Source organism: Chiloscyllium punctatum, chromosome 32 (genome assembly GCF_047496795.1).
Source record: "Chiloscyllium punctatum isolate Juve2018m chromosome 32, sChiPun1.3, whole genome shotgun sequence".
Taxonomy (NCBI): Eukaryota; Metazoa; Chordata; class Chondrichthyes; order Orectolobiformes; family Hemiscylliidae; genus Chiloscyllium; species Chiloscyllium punctatum.
The window spans coordinates 43,026,313-43,045,332 of NC_092770.1; the positions used below are offsets into that span (position 1 = coordinate 43,026,313).

General features: G+C 39.0%; 3 protein-coding genes across 8 annotated transcripts in view; 1 reads left to right on the forward strand and 2 right to left on the reverse strand.

The window, feature by feature from the left end:
* LOC140458108 (tubby-related protein 3-like) overlaps positions 1 to 10,143 on the reverse strand; it is a 118,245-nt gene extending 108,102 nt beyond the window's left edge. For all 3 annotated transcript variants that reach the window (XM_072552191.1, XM_072552190.1, XM_072552189.1), the window contains exon 1: positions 9,953 to 10,143. In XM_072552191.1, coding sequence (XP_072408292.1) covers positions 9,953 to 9,972 — 20 coding nt within the window. In that variant the 5' untranslated portion in view covers positions 9,973 to 10,143. The remainder of the gene's footprint in view (positions 1 to 9,952) is intronic.
* Positions 10,144 to 10,207: 64 nt separating this feature from the next.
* foxm1 (forkhead box M1) overlaps positions 10,208 to 19,020 on the forward strand; it is a 37,023-nt gene continuing 28,210 nt past the window's right edge. Inside the window, exon 1 of one of the 2 annotated variants that reach the window (XM_072552187.1) lies at positions 10,208 to 10,562. Coding sequence is in view for 1 of the 2 variants with exons in the window: in XM_072552185.1 (XP_072408286.1) it covers positions 10,427 to 10,475 (49 nt within the window). In the remaining variant the exon portion in view is untranslated. The remainder of the gene's footprint in view (positions 10,563 to 19,020) is intronic. The other variant, XM_072552185.1, reaches the window with a different exon arrangement.
* rhno1 (RAD9-HUS1-RAD1 interacting nuclear orphan 1) lies at positions 13,077 to 19,016 on the reverse strand. Of its 3 annotated transcripts, XM_072552193.1 has the most exons (4): positions 18,640 to 18,972; positions 18,237 to 18,358; positions 16,382 to 16,566; positions 13,077 to 14,442 (listed from the first exon to the last, which is right to left on the reverse strand). In XM_072552193.1, exons 3-4 carry the CDS (start codon positions 16,544 to 16,546, stop codon positions 13,543 to 13,545), a joined length of 1,065 nt encoding a protein of 354 aa, XP_072408294.1. In that variant the 5' UTR covers positions 16,547 to 16,566; positions 18,237 to 18,358; positions 18,640 to 18,972; the 3' UTR covers positions 13,077 to 13,542. The 3 variants fall into 3 exon arrangements, with proteins under 3 accessions (XP_072408294.1, XP_072408296.1, XP_072408295.1); XM_072552195.1 differs by lacking the exon at positions 16,382 to 16,566 and having other exon boundaries at positions 18,640 to 19,016; XM_072552194.1 differs by lacking the exon at positions 18,237 to 18,358 and having other exon boundaries at positions 18,640 to 18,985.

Sequence of the window (19,020 nt, forward strand, 5' to 3'; positions counted from 1 at the left end):
CTTATTCTGCAGAGTCTATCACATGGCAGCTGTACAGGTTCACTGCCATTGTGCTCAACTAGAAACAGAAGTTATATTGGTGCAAACAGAATAATAAAATCCTCCACTAATCATGTTCAGTAAAAGAAAATTAGACAACTTGCTTTTCAAGTACCAGAAATTATGTGCTAGAAATAAGTTAGTGATCTTGTGTATTTCCCCCTCACTTAGTGCAAGCCATCTAATGATCCCTAAAAAGAATATAGTACAAACTATAATTAAAAAAATCTACTAAATCTAACAGTTGAGCAACAAAAGAATGCTGCAGTTAGCTATAGTTCCACCGGCCCAAATATAATAAATTATAGAATACTTGGTTAATGTCATTAATAGTCCTTGTCAAGATTGAGAAATGATCCGTACAGCTCTTTGAGACAACCTTCACATGAGCCACAGAACAATAATAATACTAATGAGTTACAAGTAGACTGCTACATTACCTCTCAATCTTTTAAGTTGAAGCACATAATTTAACACAATTAGTCCTGAACTTTACCCAGATGCAAACACTATGATTTTTGGGCATTACACAAATCTCATTTTGAAGAGAACATTTCAGCTATTAAATATGATCTATTCTTCCTCTGCAATCAAAACATATTTGCAAAGCACAAAGCAAGATTCTATTTATCAGAATTCTGAGGAAGGGTCACTCGACTCGAAACATTAACTGATTTCTCTCTGCAGATGCTGCCAGATTTGAGCTTTTCCAGCAATTTCTATTTTTGGCAAAATTTTTATCTTATGTCTGATATTTATCTTTTCCAACACATGTAAAACATCTTTACATTCAAAATGTTGAAATTATATAGGCATAATAAGTATTAGATATTTGATAAAAGTATGACAAGAAACTGGTAATATTCTCAAAGCTTTAATATCTTCCTTTTGCTCATTCATGCCCATACATACTTTCAACTTGTACACTGCTTAGGGGGTGCAACAAGAGTGTATAGCAAAGAGACGATAGAAGACACAATACAAAAGGGATAAAAGGAGATGTGGGCCAAATTATACCAAATGCCAAAATGTGTATCACAATTAAATTTCAAATAATTAAATTTGACAAGCATTAAAGATTATTGTGATGGCACATAGAATAAAGTAATTTCTGAAGCTTTAGGGATTTTCCTCCATGCCCACTACTGAAAACTGATTTGTACTCCTCAAGTCATTGTCTACTTCACCCATTTCACTCCACAGATAAAGAAAGAAAATAGAAAAAACTACAAAAACAACAAATCAGCAAAACAAAGCAACACAGATGAAGATAACAAAGTTTAACTGGGGCTTCATATGGGGGCTATTGCTCTCTCAAATTTAACTCAGCAATGTTTCATTCATTGATGTTGTGTAATGACAATGTATGCTAACTGATCGATAAACAGGTGAGCGAATATTCTAAAGAGTTACTTGAAAGTGTATATGCTCAGATCCAGAATATGTTCAGCTCTGATCATAAGAAGGCAAGTAGACTTTGAAATCCTAAAAGTGGTGAAGGAAACGTCATGATGCTATTTAGCATTTGAGGACTCTGTTTTTACAAAAGGCAGGACAAACATGAAATTGAACAAATTAAAGCTAACTTAAAAAGGACACACAATTTATTGGCATTACCCCTTATATAGCATGCAATTTTTTTTTTCCAACATTTTGAGTGTACTGTGATTATTGTGCTGTTATAAAAATACAAATTCTCCTGCACATTTAGGGAAAAATAGGCTGCTGCTGTTACTATTTCCAATGTGTAGCTTCTCCTTCATAAGATCTGTATTCCAATACTGGGCCACCCACACTATTGACAAGTTCCTTCTAATAGTTCTAAGATCTTTCCAACTTTAGGTTCATTATGTTGTGTGTAATAGCACTTGATTGTGCTATTGCATCAGATTTACAATTGCAACATTTAAAAGGCATCTGGATGGGTACATGAATAGGAAAGATTTGGAGGGATATGGATGAAATGCTGGCAGATTTATCTAGGATATGTGGTCGACGTGGACGAGTTGGACCAATGGGTCTGTTTCTGTGCTGTACATCTCTATGACTATGTTGCATATCCTCTTGGAGCTTGTTTTTTTTAAATTCACGCAGTGGTACACTGGTTATCACTGGACTAGTAACCCAGAAAGGCAAAAGTGAGGATTGCAGATGCTGGAGATCAGATTCAAGATTAGCGTGGTGCTGGAAAAGCACAGCAGGTCAGGTAGCATCTGAGGAGCAGGAAAATCGACGCTTCACGCAAATGTCCCTCATCAGGAATGAGGCAGGGAGCCTCTGGGGAGGAGAGATAAATGGGCGGGGGGGTGGGCCTGGGGAGAAGGTAGCTAAGAGTGCAATAGGTGGATGGAGGTGGGATGAAGGTGATAGGTCAGAGAGAAGGTTGGAGCAGATAGGTGAGAAGGAAGATTGGCAGGTCGGACAGGTCATGAGGATGGTGCTGAGCTGGCAGGTCGGAACTGATGTGGGGGGGGGGGGGGGGGGGGAGGGAAAATGAGGAAACTGGTGAAGTCCACATTGATGCCCTTTAGGGAACATCTCCAGGACACACCAATCAATCCCACCGCCCCGTGGCCTAACATTTCCATTCCCCCTCCCATTCTGCCGAGGACATGCAGGTCCTGGGCCTCCCCCACCGCCCGGAGGAAGGTCACCTCATCTTCCACCACAGAACACTTCAACCCCAGGGCATCAATGTGGACTTCACCAGTTTCCTCATTTCCCCTCCCCCACCTTACCCCAAATCCAGAAACCCACACAAATGGGGATATGAGTTTAAAACTCATCATTTGAATTTGAATTCAATAAAAATCTTCAAGTAAATGCTTGCAAATTAGAAACTAGTTAATTATTGTCAATGATCATAAAAGGTAATCTGGTTCACTAATGTCTTTAAAGAAGGAAATCTACCATTGTTACCTGATCTGGATTACATGCAATTCCAGAACCACAGCAATGCCTTCTGGGAATATTGGCTTAATTAAGCAATAAATGTAGCCTAGCCAATGACACTCAGATCCCATAAAAAAATTAAACAAAACCTGTTTAACGCACTTTAATTTTCCATTTGATTGGCATGTGAAAGTCATAGAGTCAGTGACAACGAGCATGCTAGGTTCCTCTTTACTCCTTCACTTACATGATTGTTTGCTTGCTGACAAACTTTAGTTCAAATTATAATTTGGCAATTATCTGTAAAATGCAGCAGTGAAGCAGCAGCCATTTGATGTATTGCTTAGCATTTTCTCTCCATGAGCTGCTCAAGTTCACACTATTCATAATGCTACAACAAGCAAGAAAGAGAGCAACGTGACTAAAACTTAGTCTTTGAGGTAGACATTGCAAGGGCACAATAGAATGAAGTCCACACAGGAGTACAATGATCCAAAATCTACATGGGGGGGGGATTTAGAAGGGACCCAAGGGGCAACGTTTTCACGCAAAGAATGGTGCATGTATGGAATAAGCTGCCAGAGGAAATGGTGGAGGCAGGTACAATTACAACATTTAAAAGAAATCAGGATGGGTATATGAATAGGAAGGATTTGGGCCAAATGCTTGCAACGGTATTAGATTAATTTAGGAAATCTGATCAGCATGGATGAATTGGACTGAAGGGTCTGTTTCAATAATGTTTATCTCTATGACTAATTGTAAAATATATACAGTTGAGAAAGCTAAATCAAAGTTTATTACAAGAACGTTAATGTAGAGTTTAAGAAAACTTAGGACAATGGAACGGGAAAAGCATATTATAGTTGTAATCATAGCAAGTTTGGAAAAGTTTTATAACTCAGGTTGAGGTTTTGGCTGTAGGTTTGCTCGCTGAGCTTGAAGACTCGTTTTCAGATGTCTTGTCATCATACTAGGTAACATCATCAGTGAGCCTATGGTGACAAAAGTCTGAAAACAAACCTACATCCAGTTTAATCATGGCCAAAGTGATACAATAAGTCTCAAATTAGCTAGACTGGGTAATTAATTTTCAACAGTACATTGCTGGACAAAACAATTTCTGTCCAGCATTTATAATGCCTAAATAGTACCTAATATCACAATGGCTTTTATAATTTAACAGCAACTTACAGAAATTTACACAATCAATACCAACAGAAACTTGTTTTTCTTCTTATTCTTTGTGCATTGAAATTTTGTTTCCAACTTTAAAATTATAACATGGTCTGGTTTAACCCAATGGCATTGTGCACTTTAAGATTCAGCAGTGCAAATGACGAATAGAATAAAATGAATGGAGAAAACAGAGAAATATTTTATGATCAAGTCTCCATCTCAGCTCATCATTCTCTTTCCTTCAAGTTCACTGTACTCTTATTCTTCTAGAATCTCTCCTTCCATGTAACGTCTCCAACCGATGGTCATGGCTCCCTTGGCCTTGCCATCTCATGTGGTCTTGCTAATCTCAGTTTCAATCACAGGCAAGGTCATTCCAGATCAATCCCTTGTAGCACTCAAAACCAGCACACTGCAACACTACCTCCTCCCCTGTCTACTCTTGGAAAAAACTACTTTCTAATTTGCATAACTGCTCTTTGTGTTTAGCTTTGGTCTTCCATTCATCACATTTCTGCAGCAGCTGGTTTGCTCAACCATACCATCACCTCTACCTTTGATGTACTAACCCCCAGCTCCTTAGCTGTTTACATTGGGGCCCTCATCTTTTGAGTCAAAGGAAGGTATGCTTGAAAGGATATGGCCACACAACACCACCAGATCTGGCAGGACTTTTTAAAAACACTATTCAATCAGAAAATGAAGACTGCAGATGCTGGAGATCAGAGTCAAAAAATGTGGTACTGGACAAACACAGCCGGTCAGGTAGCATCCGAGGAGCAGGAGAGTTGACGTTTCGAGCATAAGCTCAGTTCTGCCAGCTCTCTTCTTTCTAGAAACCCACCAGAAAAACATAGTCAAATTCTACTCTTTGTCCAAGCCCTGATCTGTATTCTTCCTCCAGTTTCTCTATCTCCTTCAATGTCCTGTTGTTTATTAGACCAACTTATGCTCCTCCCAATCCAATTCCAAATAAACTAATTCAAGCTGATACAATATCATAAAGAGTCCCATCTTCAAATGCCCATATCTCCTTTAATTCTGCTACCATTACCCATCTCCTCATAAAAAACTAACCATTAACTGATCCACCTTTGGATTGAAATCTTTGTCCCAGTAATTATAGAATCCTTATGGTACAGATTGAGGCCATTCAGCTCATCAAATCTAATCCTTCCTCTTAAACCCACTCCCACACATCCTATGTCTATAACCCTGCATTAATCACAGCTAATACACCTTGCTTAAACATCCGTAAACATTATAGGGAAATTTAGCATGGCCAATCCACCTAATCTACAATCTTTGGACTATGAGGAAATTGGAACACTCAGCAGAAACCCATGCAGACATGGAGAGAACATAGAAATTCCACACAAACAGTTACCAAAGGCCAGTGCCAGAACCCAGTGCTAACCACTTTGCTGCCCAATAGGTGGTAATACCTGCAGATGAAAACACAGAGGGACAACTGAAGGTCTCATTGGGAGATGTACATTCCAGAAGATGGTTTTAACATTCACATGTAGATATTCCTTTACATCGTCCTGAGAGTTCGGCAACCATTTTATAATGTTGCAACTCAAGTGTTTTTCGCCTAAAAACAAAACTTTGGATTTGGTATTAAATTAGTCGATGAGATTTTAAAAGGTTAATAAGTTTGTATTTTAGCTCATCATTGCAATAAGACTACAAGTTTTGAGGATGACTCAGAGGCAAGAGAATAGACAGGTTAAGGGAGTAAGTAGCCAACAGGGTGATGGGTGAAATTGGAATATGAGAAGTTTGGGATTTTTCACTTTGGTTGAAAAAAGGCAATGCATTTCTAAAAAACTGCAAAATGTGTTAATATTGATGTTCACAAATATTAGAATGCACTCATACAAGGAATATAAATTTAGCATGCAATCAAGTCTTTATTGTGAGAAGATTGTAGTACAAGAATAAAGACAGCTTGTTATAATTGCACAGGGCTTTGGTGAGACCACACATGGAATACAACATGCAGCTTTATTCTCCCCATTTAAAGAAATGCATTGGAGGTAGTACAGCAACGGTTCACTAGATCGTCCACAAGGAAGACAGGATTGTCCTATGATAAGAGCCTGAGTGAACTGAGCCTATATTATCCGCAATATATAAAATGACAGAAAATTGTTTCGAAACATTCAAGATTTTTAAAGTGCTTGATAGGGCAGACAGTTTTAGCTGCCAGCTGGGAAAACTACGGCAAAGGATTAGAGTTTCAAGATAAGGAGTCAATCACTTAAAACTAAGAAAGGAAGAAATCTCTTCTCAATTGCCAACACTTGGCCCATATCCCTCTAAACCCTTCCTTTTCATATATCTACTCAGATGCCATTTAAATGTTGTAGTTGTACCAGCCTCTGCTACTTCCTCTGATAGTTGCCCCTTAGGTCCATTTTAAATCTTTCCCCCTCACCCTAAAGCTATACTCTCTAGTTCTGGACTCACCCACCCCAGGGAAAAGACCTTGTCTATTTACTCTATCCTTGCTTTCATGGTTTTATAAACCTCTACAAGGTCACCCCTCAGCCTCTGATGCTCCAGGGAAAATAGCCCAGGCTATTAATTTGGGATATCTGATTGCCAGAGGTGAGTTGGACCGAAGGGTCTTTTTCGGTGCTACATATCTCTATGATGACTAAAGAAAGTGAGGGTCTGGTTAAGAAAAAGAAAGAAGCACATGTAAGGTACAGACAGGATAGATCAAGTGAATCCTTAGAAGAGTATAAAGGAAGGAGGAATATACTTAAGAGATAGCTTTGGCAAATAGAATTAAGGAGAATCCAAAGAGTTTTTACAAATACAAGGACAAAAGGGTAACCAGGGAGAGAATAGGGCCCCTCAAAGATCAGCAAGGTGGCCTTTGTATGGAGCCACAGAAAATGGGGGAGATACTAAAATGAGTATTTTGCATCAGTATTTACTGTGGAAAAGGATATGGAAGATATAGACTGTAGGGAAATAGATTGTGACATCTTACAAAATGTCCATATTACAGAGGAGGAAGTGCTGGATGTCTTGAAACGCGTAAAGGTGGATAAATCCCCAGGACCTGGTCAAGTGTACCCTAGAACTCTGTGGGAAGCTAGAGAAATGATTGCTGGGTATCTTGCTGAGATACTCCACTTTCAAGGAGCTATGAACCTGCACTTACTTCAAGGTCTCTTTGTTCAGCAAAACTCCCTAGGACCTTACCAGTAAGTGTATGAGTCCTGCTAAGATTTGCTTTCCCAAAATGCAGCACCTCGCATTTATCTGAATTAAACTCCATCTGCCACTGCTCAGTCCATTGGCCCGTCTGGTCAAGCAATCCTGTTGTAATCTGAGATAACCCTGTTCGCTGTCCATTACACCTCCAATTTTGGTGTCATCTACAAACTTACTAACTGTACCTCTTATGCTCACAACCAAATCATTTATGTAAATGACAAAACAGAGGACCCAGCACCAATACTTGTGGCACTCCATTGGTCACAGGCCTCCAGTCTGAAAAACAACCCTCCACCACCACCTTCTACCTTTGAGCTAGTTCTATATCCAAATGGCTAGTTCTCCCTGTATTCTGTGAGATCTAACCTTGCTAATCAGTCTCCCATGGGGAACCTTGTCGAACGTCTTACTGAAGTCTATATAGATCATATCTACAACTGCAACATTTAAGAGGCATTTGGATGGGTATATGAATAGGCAGGGGTTTGGTGGGTTATGGGCTGGGTGCTGGCAGGTGGGACTAGATTGGGTTGGGATATCTAGTCAGCATGGACAGGGTGTGTTTCCATGCTGTACATCTCTAAGACTCTAAAAGCATTATAAATCTGTGAAATTCTCTACACCAGACAGTTGTAGGGTCTGCATTGAACATGTTTAAATTTGGGATTCAAGGATTTGTGTTATCTTAGTGAAAATGGAGTTGAAGTCCAAATTGGTGTTAGATGGCTGAACTGGGTACAGACAGACTACTCCTGCTTCTATCTTGTGTTCTTCAGTTAATTTCCTATCATAATTGCTGTCACTAATGGCTTCAGTTAGCAAGCTCTGGGATTCCCAAAACCTCTACACCTCAGTTTCCTCCTACATGAAACCCTGTGAAGCCTATATACTTGAGCAACCTTATGGTTATCAAAACAAATGTATCCTTATGAGGATTATCATTTTACATGATTTTAAAATGGTCCTGTGAAACACCTTGGTAAGTTATGTTAAATATATAATACAAATGTAATTTGCTGCTGTTGCCTGTTCCGAATTCAATCTTAAGATGGAAAGTGATATCACAAGGAGGAGTTGAGTTGAATAGCATAGACACATTTAAAGAAATAAACAGATAAGACTGAAAGGGTTAAATAAAAGGGCTCGAAGAGGCTTTTGTGGAGCATGATCACTGGCAAAGACCAACTGGTCCAAATCATCTGATTGTAGCTTATGTAATTCATACTGTAAACATTAGTTTGTTTGTTATCTCCATGCTGAAGGCTGCTTCATGACTTCACAAAGTACCAGAGCTTTATAACCATTGTGACATCAGCCATTGTTCTCATATTATGAAGAAAACAATTTGTGCGCTCATTTATATGGAAAATACACTTAATATGTACATAATATAGCTTATGGCATCACAATAACTGGCATTACTCTGGACACATGTATGATGTAAAGCATTTGCAACAATAACTGCCATAATAAATCTTTGACTGTAGAATAGAAATACAATAAATAGAAGCATAGCATCTTTTCACAACAAATATCTTTAGTCAGCTCCAGTTTAATTTGGCATGTAAAAATTGAATATAAACAGCCCATAAAATTGTAAATGATAATAATCTAAAATATTCTGCAGCTGTCAACCCCTGAAATAACAAAAAATTAAAGTTCAATTCCTTATTTCTACAATATAAGTAACTAAATCTTAAACATAAATAAAAGGGCTACAATTCACAATAGTCTCAAGAGCAGCAGAGACATAAGATCAATAACTTGAGTTTATCAGAATCAATAGGGTACATCGTGTTCAACTCAGCAGCAGAGTGAAAACAATTAGGTAACAATGTCAAAAGGTGAACACTCAAAGCTGCAAATTTTCAAGTTCAGAAACACATCAACAAAATAGCGATTCCTCACAAGAGCTTAAGACCCAAAATTAATTTTCAGCTTTGACTATGAATCGTACCTACACACTATCTGAAAACTGTATTATTTAAAATAACTTGGTACAAAAAGGAAATTGACATTTACAAACTATTTCCGTAAAGCACATTACAAATAGATTCATTAAAATATCGTTTAAGCTAATTTCAGAAGTTTCAAAGAAAAATCTACATAACAGCTGCAAAAGTGTTGTACAAAGGAATTTTGCTGTTAGCAAAACAAAGATAATTGAAAATAGAGAGGGAGATGTCCAATCTTCAGACTTTCAGATTGTTGTGTGATTTATGTGTTGATAATTTTTAAATAATACACGTCAAAATGCTGCAGACAGATTGTTGTACTAAAAATAACGCCGTACCCTCTAATGTGTGAAAGTGACAGCCTCGAACAACGTACAGTGGAAAAATCCACGCATCTGGAGATTTTGGGCAAAATCTGTCACTAATGCTGCTTCCAGATTGAAATGTCTGCATAGCCAAGTTTTGGCAATGCCCAATGCAAGGGCGAGTTCGGTGCAGAGCAGTTAAGAGTGTGCGCCCGATACCCAGCAATTAACAGGCTGCATATTCCCCCTTCACTACCCACCCTATTCCTCTCTCTCTGATTCTCTGACATCCCCTTCCCATTCCCATTCCCATTCCCATTCCCATTCCAGCCGCTCTTTCTCTACCTGACGCTGTAATAGGACATCTTTGGGCACCGTTGCTATGGTGCTGGCGGCCGCTCCTGTCTCCCAGTCCCGCTCCCGCTCCGTCACTGAACTTCCACACACTCCAGGAGCCCAGGCCCCTAGCAACGTACCCTCCAACAAAAACCATTCCCATTGGTCCTCCCGCCTCTCTCCCACCTAGACACGTCATCCCATTCAGCCAGGGCCTTTCTAATCAAAGTCCTGTTTTCAAGCAGTTGCTTCAGTCAAAGGTAACGTAAAGGTCCTTTCTGGAACAGCCAAAATCCTGGAATCATTCCCAGTTGCTCGGTAACATTTATGTAATACACAGACAATGTATTCGGGAGCATCCTCATGGCTTGTGAAGGCTCCCCTGTGGTGCGGACGAACCTCCAGCCTGCACTGCTCAACTAGATGGCCCCCTCCGTTTTCTAAAGTCATGAGAATACAAACCATGCTCATGTAACCTGCACTATGCCATCCCGTTACGATTCTGGTGAATCTACACTTCAGCTCCTGAAAGGTCAGTCCAGCTTTCCTGAGCTGATGTAGCCAAAACGGAGGATAGTACAACACTTGACTCAGCGGTGAGAGATATCTGTTCCCACAGGTATGGTTACACTCATTTCCTAGCATGCAGTTTAGGATTATTATAGGTAGTTGCCGGAACGTATGTTGAGAATAGCATATTGTTTCACTCTTCAGTCAACGTAGCCAGAAGTTGGCAACCTTTGAATAAGTTACTGGTCCAGTCTTCCAGTTCATACGAAAAAAAGTCAAGCTTTCCTGAAAAGGCTCAGAGAATTTATCATTTAAGTGGTCTCAACAACATTTTGGGAAGTGAAGGATTCCTATCGTTTCTAGACCAGCTTCCCATTGACCACACTCCATACTTCAAGCTATTTGAAACTTTTGATCACAACCTAACTTCAATCCAATTTGCCCATCAACTGTTGACCTACACTCCCAAGCAACAAGCAATGTCTCAATGCCCACTTTGTATTCAACCTTGTCACTTCCCCACGACCCTCTGAAATCTTTTAGAATCCAGTTCTGGCCTGCTGTATGTCCCAAAGTCTTTCACTGCAATTCTCTTAAATATTAGTGGACTGAAGAAAATTCTTTTGTAGTTAAGAATTTTCTATTTTTGTTGCAGGTTATTCAAACTTTTGCCAAATCTAGACCACACAAAGACAAGTGTACAATTTCATATCACATTCCTATTTGTGTTTTTAAAAGGTGAAAATTCAGATAATCTGTGTTAACACTAATTCAGCCCCAGTCGGGCAGTAGAACTAAAAACTAGCAAAATTGCCAAGTGAACCTGTTCAGAGAACAAGCAACCAGAAATTCTCTCACTAACTTGATTGGAGTTTTTTTGAAGTAACATAGGATTGATGGGGTTAGAGTCGTAGATGTGATCTTTATGGACTTCAGTACAGCGTTCAACAAGGTTCCCCATGGGAGACTGATTAGCCAGGTTACATCCCATGGAATACAGGAAGAACTAGCCATTTGGATACAGAACTAGCTTGAACGTAGAAGATAGAGGGTGGTGGTGGAGGTTTGTTTTTCAGATTAGAAGCCTGTGACTGGTGATGTGCCACAAGGATCACTGCTGGGGTCCACAGCTTTTCGTTATTTATAGATATGAATTGGATGTGAACATAGGAGTTATAGTTAGTAAGTTTGCAGATGACACCAAAATTGGAGGTGTAACGGACAGTGGAGGAGGTTACCTCAGAGTACAATAGGATCTTGATTAGATGGACCAATGGGCCAAGGAGTGGCAGATGGAGTTTAATTTAGATAAATGTGAGTTGCTGCATTTTGGAAAGGCAAATCTGGGCAGGACTTATTCAAATCATGGTAAGGTACTGGTTGCTGAACAAAGAGACTTTGGAGTGCAGGTTCATAGTTCCTTGAAAGTGGAGTCACAGGTAAATATGATAGTAAAGAAGGCATTTAGTAAGTTTTCCTTTATTGGTCAGAGCATGGAGTATAGGTGTTGGGAGGTGAATTGTGGCTGTACAAGACATTGGTTTGGCCACTTTTGGAATATTGTATGCAATTGTGGTCTCCCTCCGAAAAAGAAAGATGTTGTGAAACATGAAGGGTTCAGAAAGGATTTACGAGGATGTTGCCAGGATTGGAGGAGTTGAGCTTTAGGGATGTGGCTGGGGCTGTTTTCACTGAACGTCAAAGGCAAAGGGGTGATTTTACAGAGGTTTATAAAATCATGAGGGGCATGATAGGGTAAATAGAGAAGGTCATTTCTCTGGGGTGGGGGTGGGGGTCGGGGTCCAGAACCAGAGGGCATAGATTTAGGATGACAGGGCAAAGATTCAAAACGGACCTTAGAGGCAATCTTTTCACACAGAGGGTGGTTCGTGTAAGAAATGAGCTGCCAGAAGAATTGGTGGAGACTGGTCCAATAACAACATCTAAAAGACAGCTAGATGGATACATGACTAGGAAGAATTTAGAGGGATATGGGCCAAGTGCTGGCAAATGGAACTAGATTAATTTGGGATAACAGATTGGCATGGACGAGTTTTACCAAAGGGTCCGTTTCTGTGCTATACATCTCTATGACTCTAAATCTTTGTGCATATAGGGAGGAGTGATCTAGGTTAAAGGTCAGAGACTGTGGCCTCAGATCTGAAATCCTGGATAAACAAAGGTTTGTCAGGATATTTAGAGATAATAATAAAAACAGCCTAAAACATCCAGTTAAAAATGCAGGATAAGTTTGCAAAGACAGTCAGTTGTTATATTCATCCACCTATCCCCAAAGAGCTTTAAAAAAAAACAAGAATTACATTAAAAATGTAGTTAATCCTCTTTTTTCTTCTTGTAATTTTACATCTTATTGCTGTTGAGCAGAGGAAAAGATAGAGGGATCATGTAGAGGAACTTATTTTCTATATATTCCCAGCTCATAGTTACCAGGCAATGCTGATGTTAAATATCAGTAAATTATTTCCATTTCTTAAATTAGCTACTCTTCAACTTAATTCAAATTAAACCTGTTTTTTTTTAAAAAAACATAGCATAAAATGACCTATGATCAAAAATGAACTCATTTGAATTCAAACAAATCTATGAGATAGAATTCTTATAGTTTGCTGACAATAATGACTTTTATTCTAAAAATGTGGAAGCAAAAGCAAAAAAATGTTTTAATTGTATAGTGGGTGATCACTTGAAACATTACTAATAAAAGATATACAGGATAGTTGTTGTGGGCATGAGTGAATTACAAGTCGTTCCCACAAAATCACATCTGATTCTGTATTACATTCAGATATTTAAATGGAGTCTGGACCCACTGTTGCACTGACATGGAAAATGCCACAGTTGAAAATCAAGATTTTATATTTTGAACCCAGTGCGTGTGAAAGAATTCCGAATCTGTGAGCTGTATAGCCATGTTGACAGGTCAAAGGATAATGCTCATGTAGCTTCAATCAGTCAATTTCCCAGATATTCTTAATAAGTGGTAAATAGTAACTAAATTACGTGGCAATACCATTTAAACTGAAAGGCTTATTACTATTTGCTTTTTATTGAAATGGTCAAGTATCCCTTTATTTACCAACAAGCACATCACTACTGGTTAATTTTCCACGATCTTTCAGATACTGCATGATGTCTGGCCGTCTTCGCCAGGTTGCTTTGAGTCCATATTCATGCTCTGGAGTGTCCTGCACCCAAACTTCAGGAGTTAGGCATGCTTCAGATAAATCATTCAGTCCATAACTTGTGTCCAAGTAGTCCTCTGGTCTGCTTTGGAAAGAGATCCTATTGGGTACGTCTGGTGTTCTTTCCCTTAATCTATTAATATTTCTTCTCAAGCTACGCACTGGAAGTAAGCTATCAATTGTGGGAGTGCTAACATGTGGCAGAATGAAATCCTCATCATTTGATTGAGCAACGCAATCAGAAAGGGAGACCTCCTTACCAACAGACTCTGCACAATTTTGATGGTTTACACAATACAATGGAGAACTGAAACTGGAGCATTTCATAGAACTGTGTGGTATATTCCCTATTGAACTTGTGACAAAGTTCATTTTGCCAAACAAGCCCTTTGCCACAGATCCTCTGTGGTTACACTTGAGCTTGTGACCCAAGACATCTATATTTTGAACTCTTCCAAAGGAACTGTCATCTTTGAATGCTTGGTGAGTGATGCCCATAAGTGAAGTTTTATTTGTTGGTAGTCGAGCTTGACCAAGAGTTTCAACTTTCTGACTGGGGCCAGAATGAAATTTGTGGTTCTCCTTCTGAACAGGCAACTCATCACAGCCGAGAAAGGTCAAAGGGACAAAGTTATTGCACAGTTTTCTCTCAGCTACTGCTTTTAGTGTAGCATTCTGCTTCTTTTTGTAATTATGTCGTGTTGTGCGATCAGATTTGTTACATTTGTGTTGTTCTCGTGATGGTCCTTCAACTGTTGTGTCCAAAAATTCAAACTGTGGCAATACCTGGAAAAGAAAAGGGAGACTAATTAGCAAGATTAGATGTCATGGAATACAGGAAGAGCTAGCCATTTGGATACAGAAAGAGGTGGAGGGTGGTGTGGAGAGTAGTTTTCCGTACTGGAGGCCTGTGACCAGTGGAGTGCCACAAGGATCAGTACTGGATCCACTACTTTGTCATTTATATAAATTAGGTGGATATGAATATAGGAGGTATAGGTGGTAAGTTTGCAGATGACACCAAAATTGGAGGTGTCGTGGACAGCGAAGAGGGTTACCTCAGATTACAATGAGATCTTAATCAGATGGGCCATTGGACTGAGGAGTGGCAGATAGATAAATGAGAGGTGCTGCATTTTCGCAAAGCAAATCTTAGCAGGACTTACACACTTAATGGTAAGGTCCTAGGGAGTGTTGCTGAACAAAGAGACCTTGGAGTGCAGGTTCATATCTCCTTGAAAGTGGAGTCACAGGTAGATAGGATAGTAAAGGTGGTGTTTGGTATGCTTTCCTTCATTGGTCAGAGTATGGAGTACAGGAGTTGGGTGGTCATGTTGCAGCTGTATAGGAAAATGGTTAGGCCGCTGTTGGAATATGGCGTGTAATTCTGGTCTCCTTCCTATCGGAAAGATATTGTGAGATGTGCAAAGGTTCAGAAAAGATTTACAAGGATGTTACATTTGTGTTGTTCTCATGTTGGTCCTTCAACTGTGGTGTCCAAAAATTCAAACTATGGCAACACCTGGAAAAGAAATGGTTCCCTGTGAGAGACAAGGATGTTGGAGGATTTGAGCTATTGGGAGAGGCTGAATAAGCTGGGGCTGTTTTCCCTGGAACAAAGGCTGAGGGGTGACCTTCAAGGTTCATAAAATCATGATGAGCATGGATAGGGTAAATAGGCAAAGTATTTTCCCTGAGGTGGAGGGAGGCCAGAACTAGAGAGCATAAGTTTAGGGCGAGAGGGGAAAAGATTGTAAAAGGGACCTAAGAGGCAACTTTGTCACGCAGAGTCGTGCGTGTGTGGAATGAGCTGCCAGAGGAAGTGGTGGAGGCTGGTACAATTACACCATTTAAAAGGATGGGTATATGAACAGGAAGGGTTTTGAGGGAGATGAGCCAAGTGCTGACAAATGGGACTAGATTAGGTTGGGGTATCTGGCCAGCATGGACGGATCTGTTTCCATGCTGTACATCTATAATTCTATGCATAACCATCCTCCATCTTAAAACACTTTGCAACCAAGAAAATGCTTTTGAAATGTAGTTATTGTTGTAGGATATACAAGAGACAATTTATGTGCAGCAAACTCCCACAATGTGCTAATGTATGGACAATCCATCTTTGTAGCACAGTTGATCGTTAAGTTATTCCTAGTGTCCCAACGAAAATAAAGTGGGTTTTTTGTCAATAATCCCACACAATCTTATACATGCACCCAAGGCAGCAGCCCCCTAGCAGTGCACCAGAGTGCCTTGATTTAGCAGCCTACATATCGTGCGGTGAGGACAGAAGAAACATGGATAACATTAGATGTCACAATATTCTAGGACTATTATCTTATCTTAATAAGAATTAACAAAAATTACATTTTCAAAGAATAAACCTGGAATGATTATTCAAACTCTATCACAGTTAAATCATCCAATATGCTTACTTGTGGAACACTGATTTTAAAAGGAATAATGTAGAACTTAGTAACATTTGTAACTAATTTACAATTTTTGTCCATTAAGTATCAGTTTGGGACAGGTGGTTTCTGCATAGCAATATTTGACAATGTGGATCTGAACACAATTACCAAAAAAAAAATGACATGCTATAGGCTTGTGACTATCAATGTGACAATGCAAGCCTATATTGTAAAAACACTCAAGGTGCATAGGGGATGAGACTGTGTTGTCATCAAAACTGGTAGTGTAGTCTTAAGTTTAAAAAAAAACATACCCAACTGAAGGAAGATTTCTGGTCAATTGGTACGCAGGATACATGACGTGGATTTACTGCAGATTGAAGAGGCACTATTTGTATGACCTTTTCTCCTTTTTGTGGACTCTCCAAAAACTGCAGAGGGGGCTTCTTGGATTGGTTAGGCTTCTTCTTGCGGGGCATCAAGCATCCTACATCTTAGCCTTGGAATTAATTGGAATAGATTTTTTAAAAATAAATAAATTAAACTGGTCTTTCTGCAATAGTTCAGTGGACAAATATGTGAAAAACGTGCAAGGTCAAGTGGATACCTAGTCTTTGCTGAAATAGAAAACTTCAACTAAGTGAGTACAGTTTTTGCCATGGATAGCTGTGTCAGATGCATTTATATTTGCTGGTAAACATAGAACATTGTTGACCATCTTATAGCAAGGAGCAAAAATAGTTTAAAAATTAAAATGTTCTTTGCCATAAGTTGTTTTTAAAAAAGATAATAGTAGAATAACTAACTCAAGCCTGCCAAATTATATCCAACATCAGGGAAAAAAAAAATTGTGTTTTTCATTTTTGGTCAGATTCAAACAATAAAAATAAACATTAGAGTTCATGGCACCATATCCCTCCCTTTATGAGCAGAGAAGCAGTACTATTGCAGTTCACACGTTTCTTTTGTTAATTTTATCGAGGTTAAGTATATGAAGATGATGAATGTTCACTGGTAATTATTTGTGTCCTATAAACAGGTTGTTGAGGCTAATGCACAAGGGCTAAAGAAACACTTATGAAAACATGTAAAGATTGGTTCCAATTCTATCCTTCATAAACTATCTTTGAGAAGAAATATTGCTGTTAATCCTGCATTATATAGAGTTGAAAAGAACAGTTTTAGGCTATCTGGGGAAGGGAAGTGGCTAATTGGGCATGGTGCCCAGAGAGAAGATCTGGCGACTCAGAAGTGCTCCTCTCCTTGCATTTGCAGAGTCATCATTATCATGCACCCTAAATACAGCAATCTGCCTATGTAAACACTGACAATCAATTTTTTTTTAAAAACACAGGTTACAATATCTTTGGCAAGGGCATCTCTTAGCACTGTGCTAGCCCACATGATCCACTCTGACCTCTTCTACTTACTCCCAGATTAGATAGTTGTTTTGTTAATTTTGTGCAATAGTAGCACAAAAATAAATCCTAAACAGAGTATGCCTTGGTGCAGAAAATAAGTAATTTCTTTGGCTACTTCTAAAATTTAAAAAAAGTTATAATACTGAACATTGTATTCAGCAGCTAAAAAGGGAGAAACTGAGCCATATTTGTATTCCATTTTCTAGGAAAATGTTGATCTGTAATTGCCAAGAGGCTTCAATCTGGAGGGGTACAAAATTGACAAAACAAGATGGATTTAAAGGGAACAATCTGAAGAAATTTGCCAGAATACAGTGGTGCTACTGTATTCTGGATGTTTAAGTTCTTACTAGCACATTCCTCTTCCCCAGTATTACTATAAATTTGATGTAAAAATACATTAATTGTTTCAAGACAGTAAATACCATTACTAAATATTTTCAGGAACAATTATTTGTCTGAACAATGTCAACTTGTTATTTAAACAAGCAAACTGTTATTTACATATCTTTTAGTATGGGTGTTCACAACAACTCCGATTACTGGTTGCAACACTAGTACCCTCACTTTTTGATATTCTAAAACAAAAACCACTCTTCAGTGTCTCAGTTTGAAATTTAACAGTGATCCCTTACAATAAAATCAACTTTAAGCTGTGAGGCAGCATGTCCTTTTACCAATCGTTCAGAAAACCCCACGTTTTAAACTAAAAGCACGAGTTAAGCTTGTCAGATGGTGCAATACTTACCTCCTGGGTGGACCAAACAGTTTGAGTGCGTAGTTTCATGTTCTTTTGTATTTGCACTGTAGTGTTACACTATAATATTCCCCACCGTGTTAATAATAACTCCGTTGTTCTTTCTAGTTGTGCTATTCCAAAAGGGGACAAGCATGGTATATTCATTACTTTACAAACTTTATGCATAATCAGACTTGTCCTGTTTAAAACATGTTGAATAGACTTATGCATTAGAGATAATTTGCTGCGTCAAATTCAGACGCATTCGAGGAAACAAGTAGAAGGAGAAAAGATTAGGAGGATGAGATAAAGTAAAACGAGATAGTACTATTAAACAACAAGGGAGCTATTTTAGAAGGACGAGTTGTTTCTGTGCTTAAAATCCTATACTTGATAAAACCATGTTACCAACCTCTACACTTCCTGTCTCAGAGACAGTGTTGACCGACGTTTCGAACCAAGCTGTATCTACCCACTCTCTTTTTGTTGTTCCACGTATGCAGTATTGTCGCTGTCCTAACCGCACTATAGATTTAGATCTCGTTAAATAATTACAAAATGTTGTCTCGCCATTTCCTTAAAAAAAGACCCAGGCCTATGACTCCAAGAGCCACTTGACTGTTTCCGTCCAGTCCATAGCTGCTGCTCCGATAGCAAATTTTAATAGCTCTTTCCAACTTCATCCGTCCCGCTTTAAAATTCCCCACCCTCTGGTGTAGTTGCACCCTTCCTATTGGGTGAGGGACACAGCTGCCCTGCTCCTATTGGTTGTCTGGCGCCAAACGGTAACGCA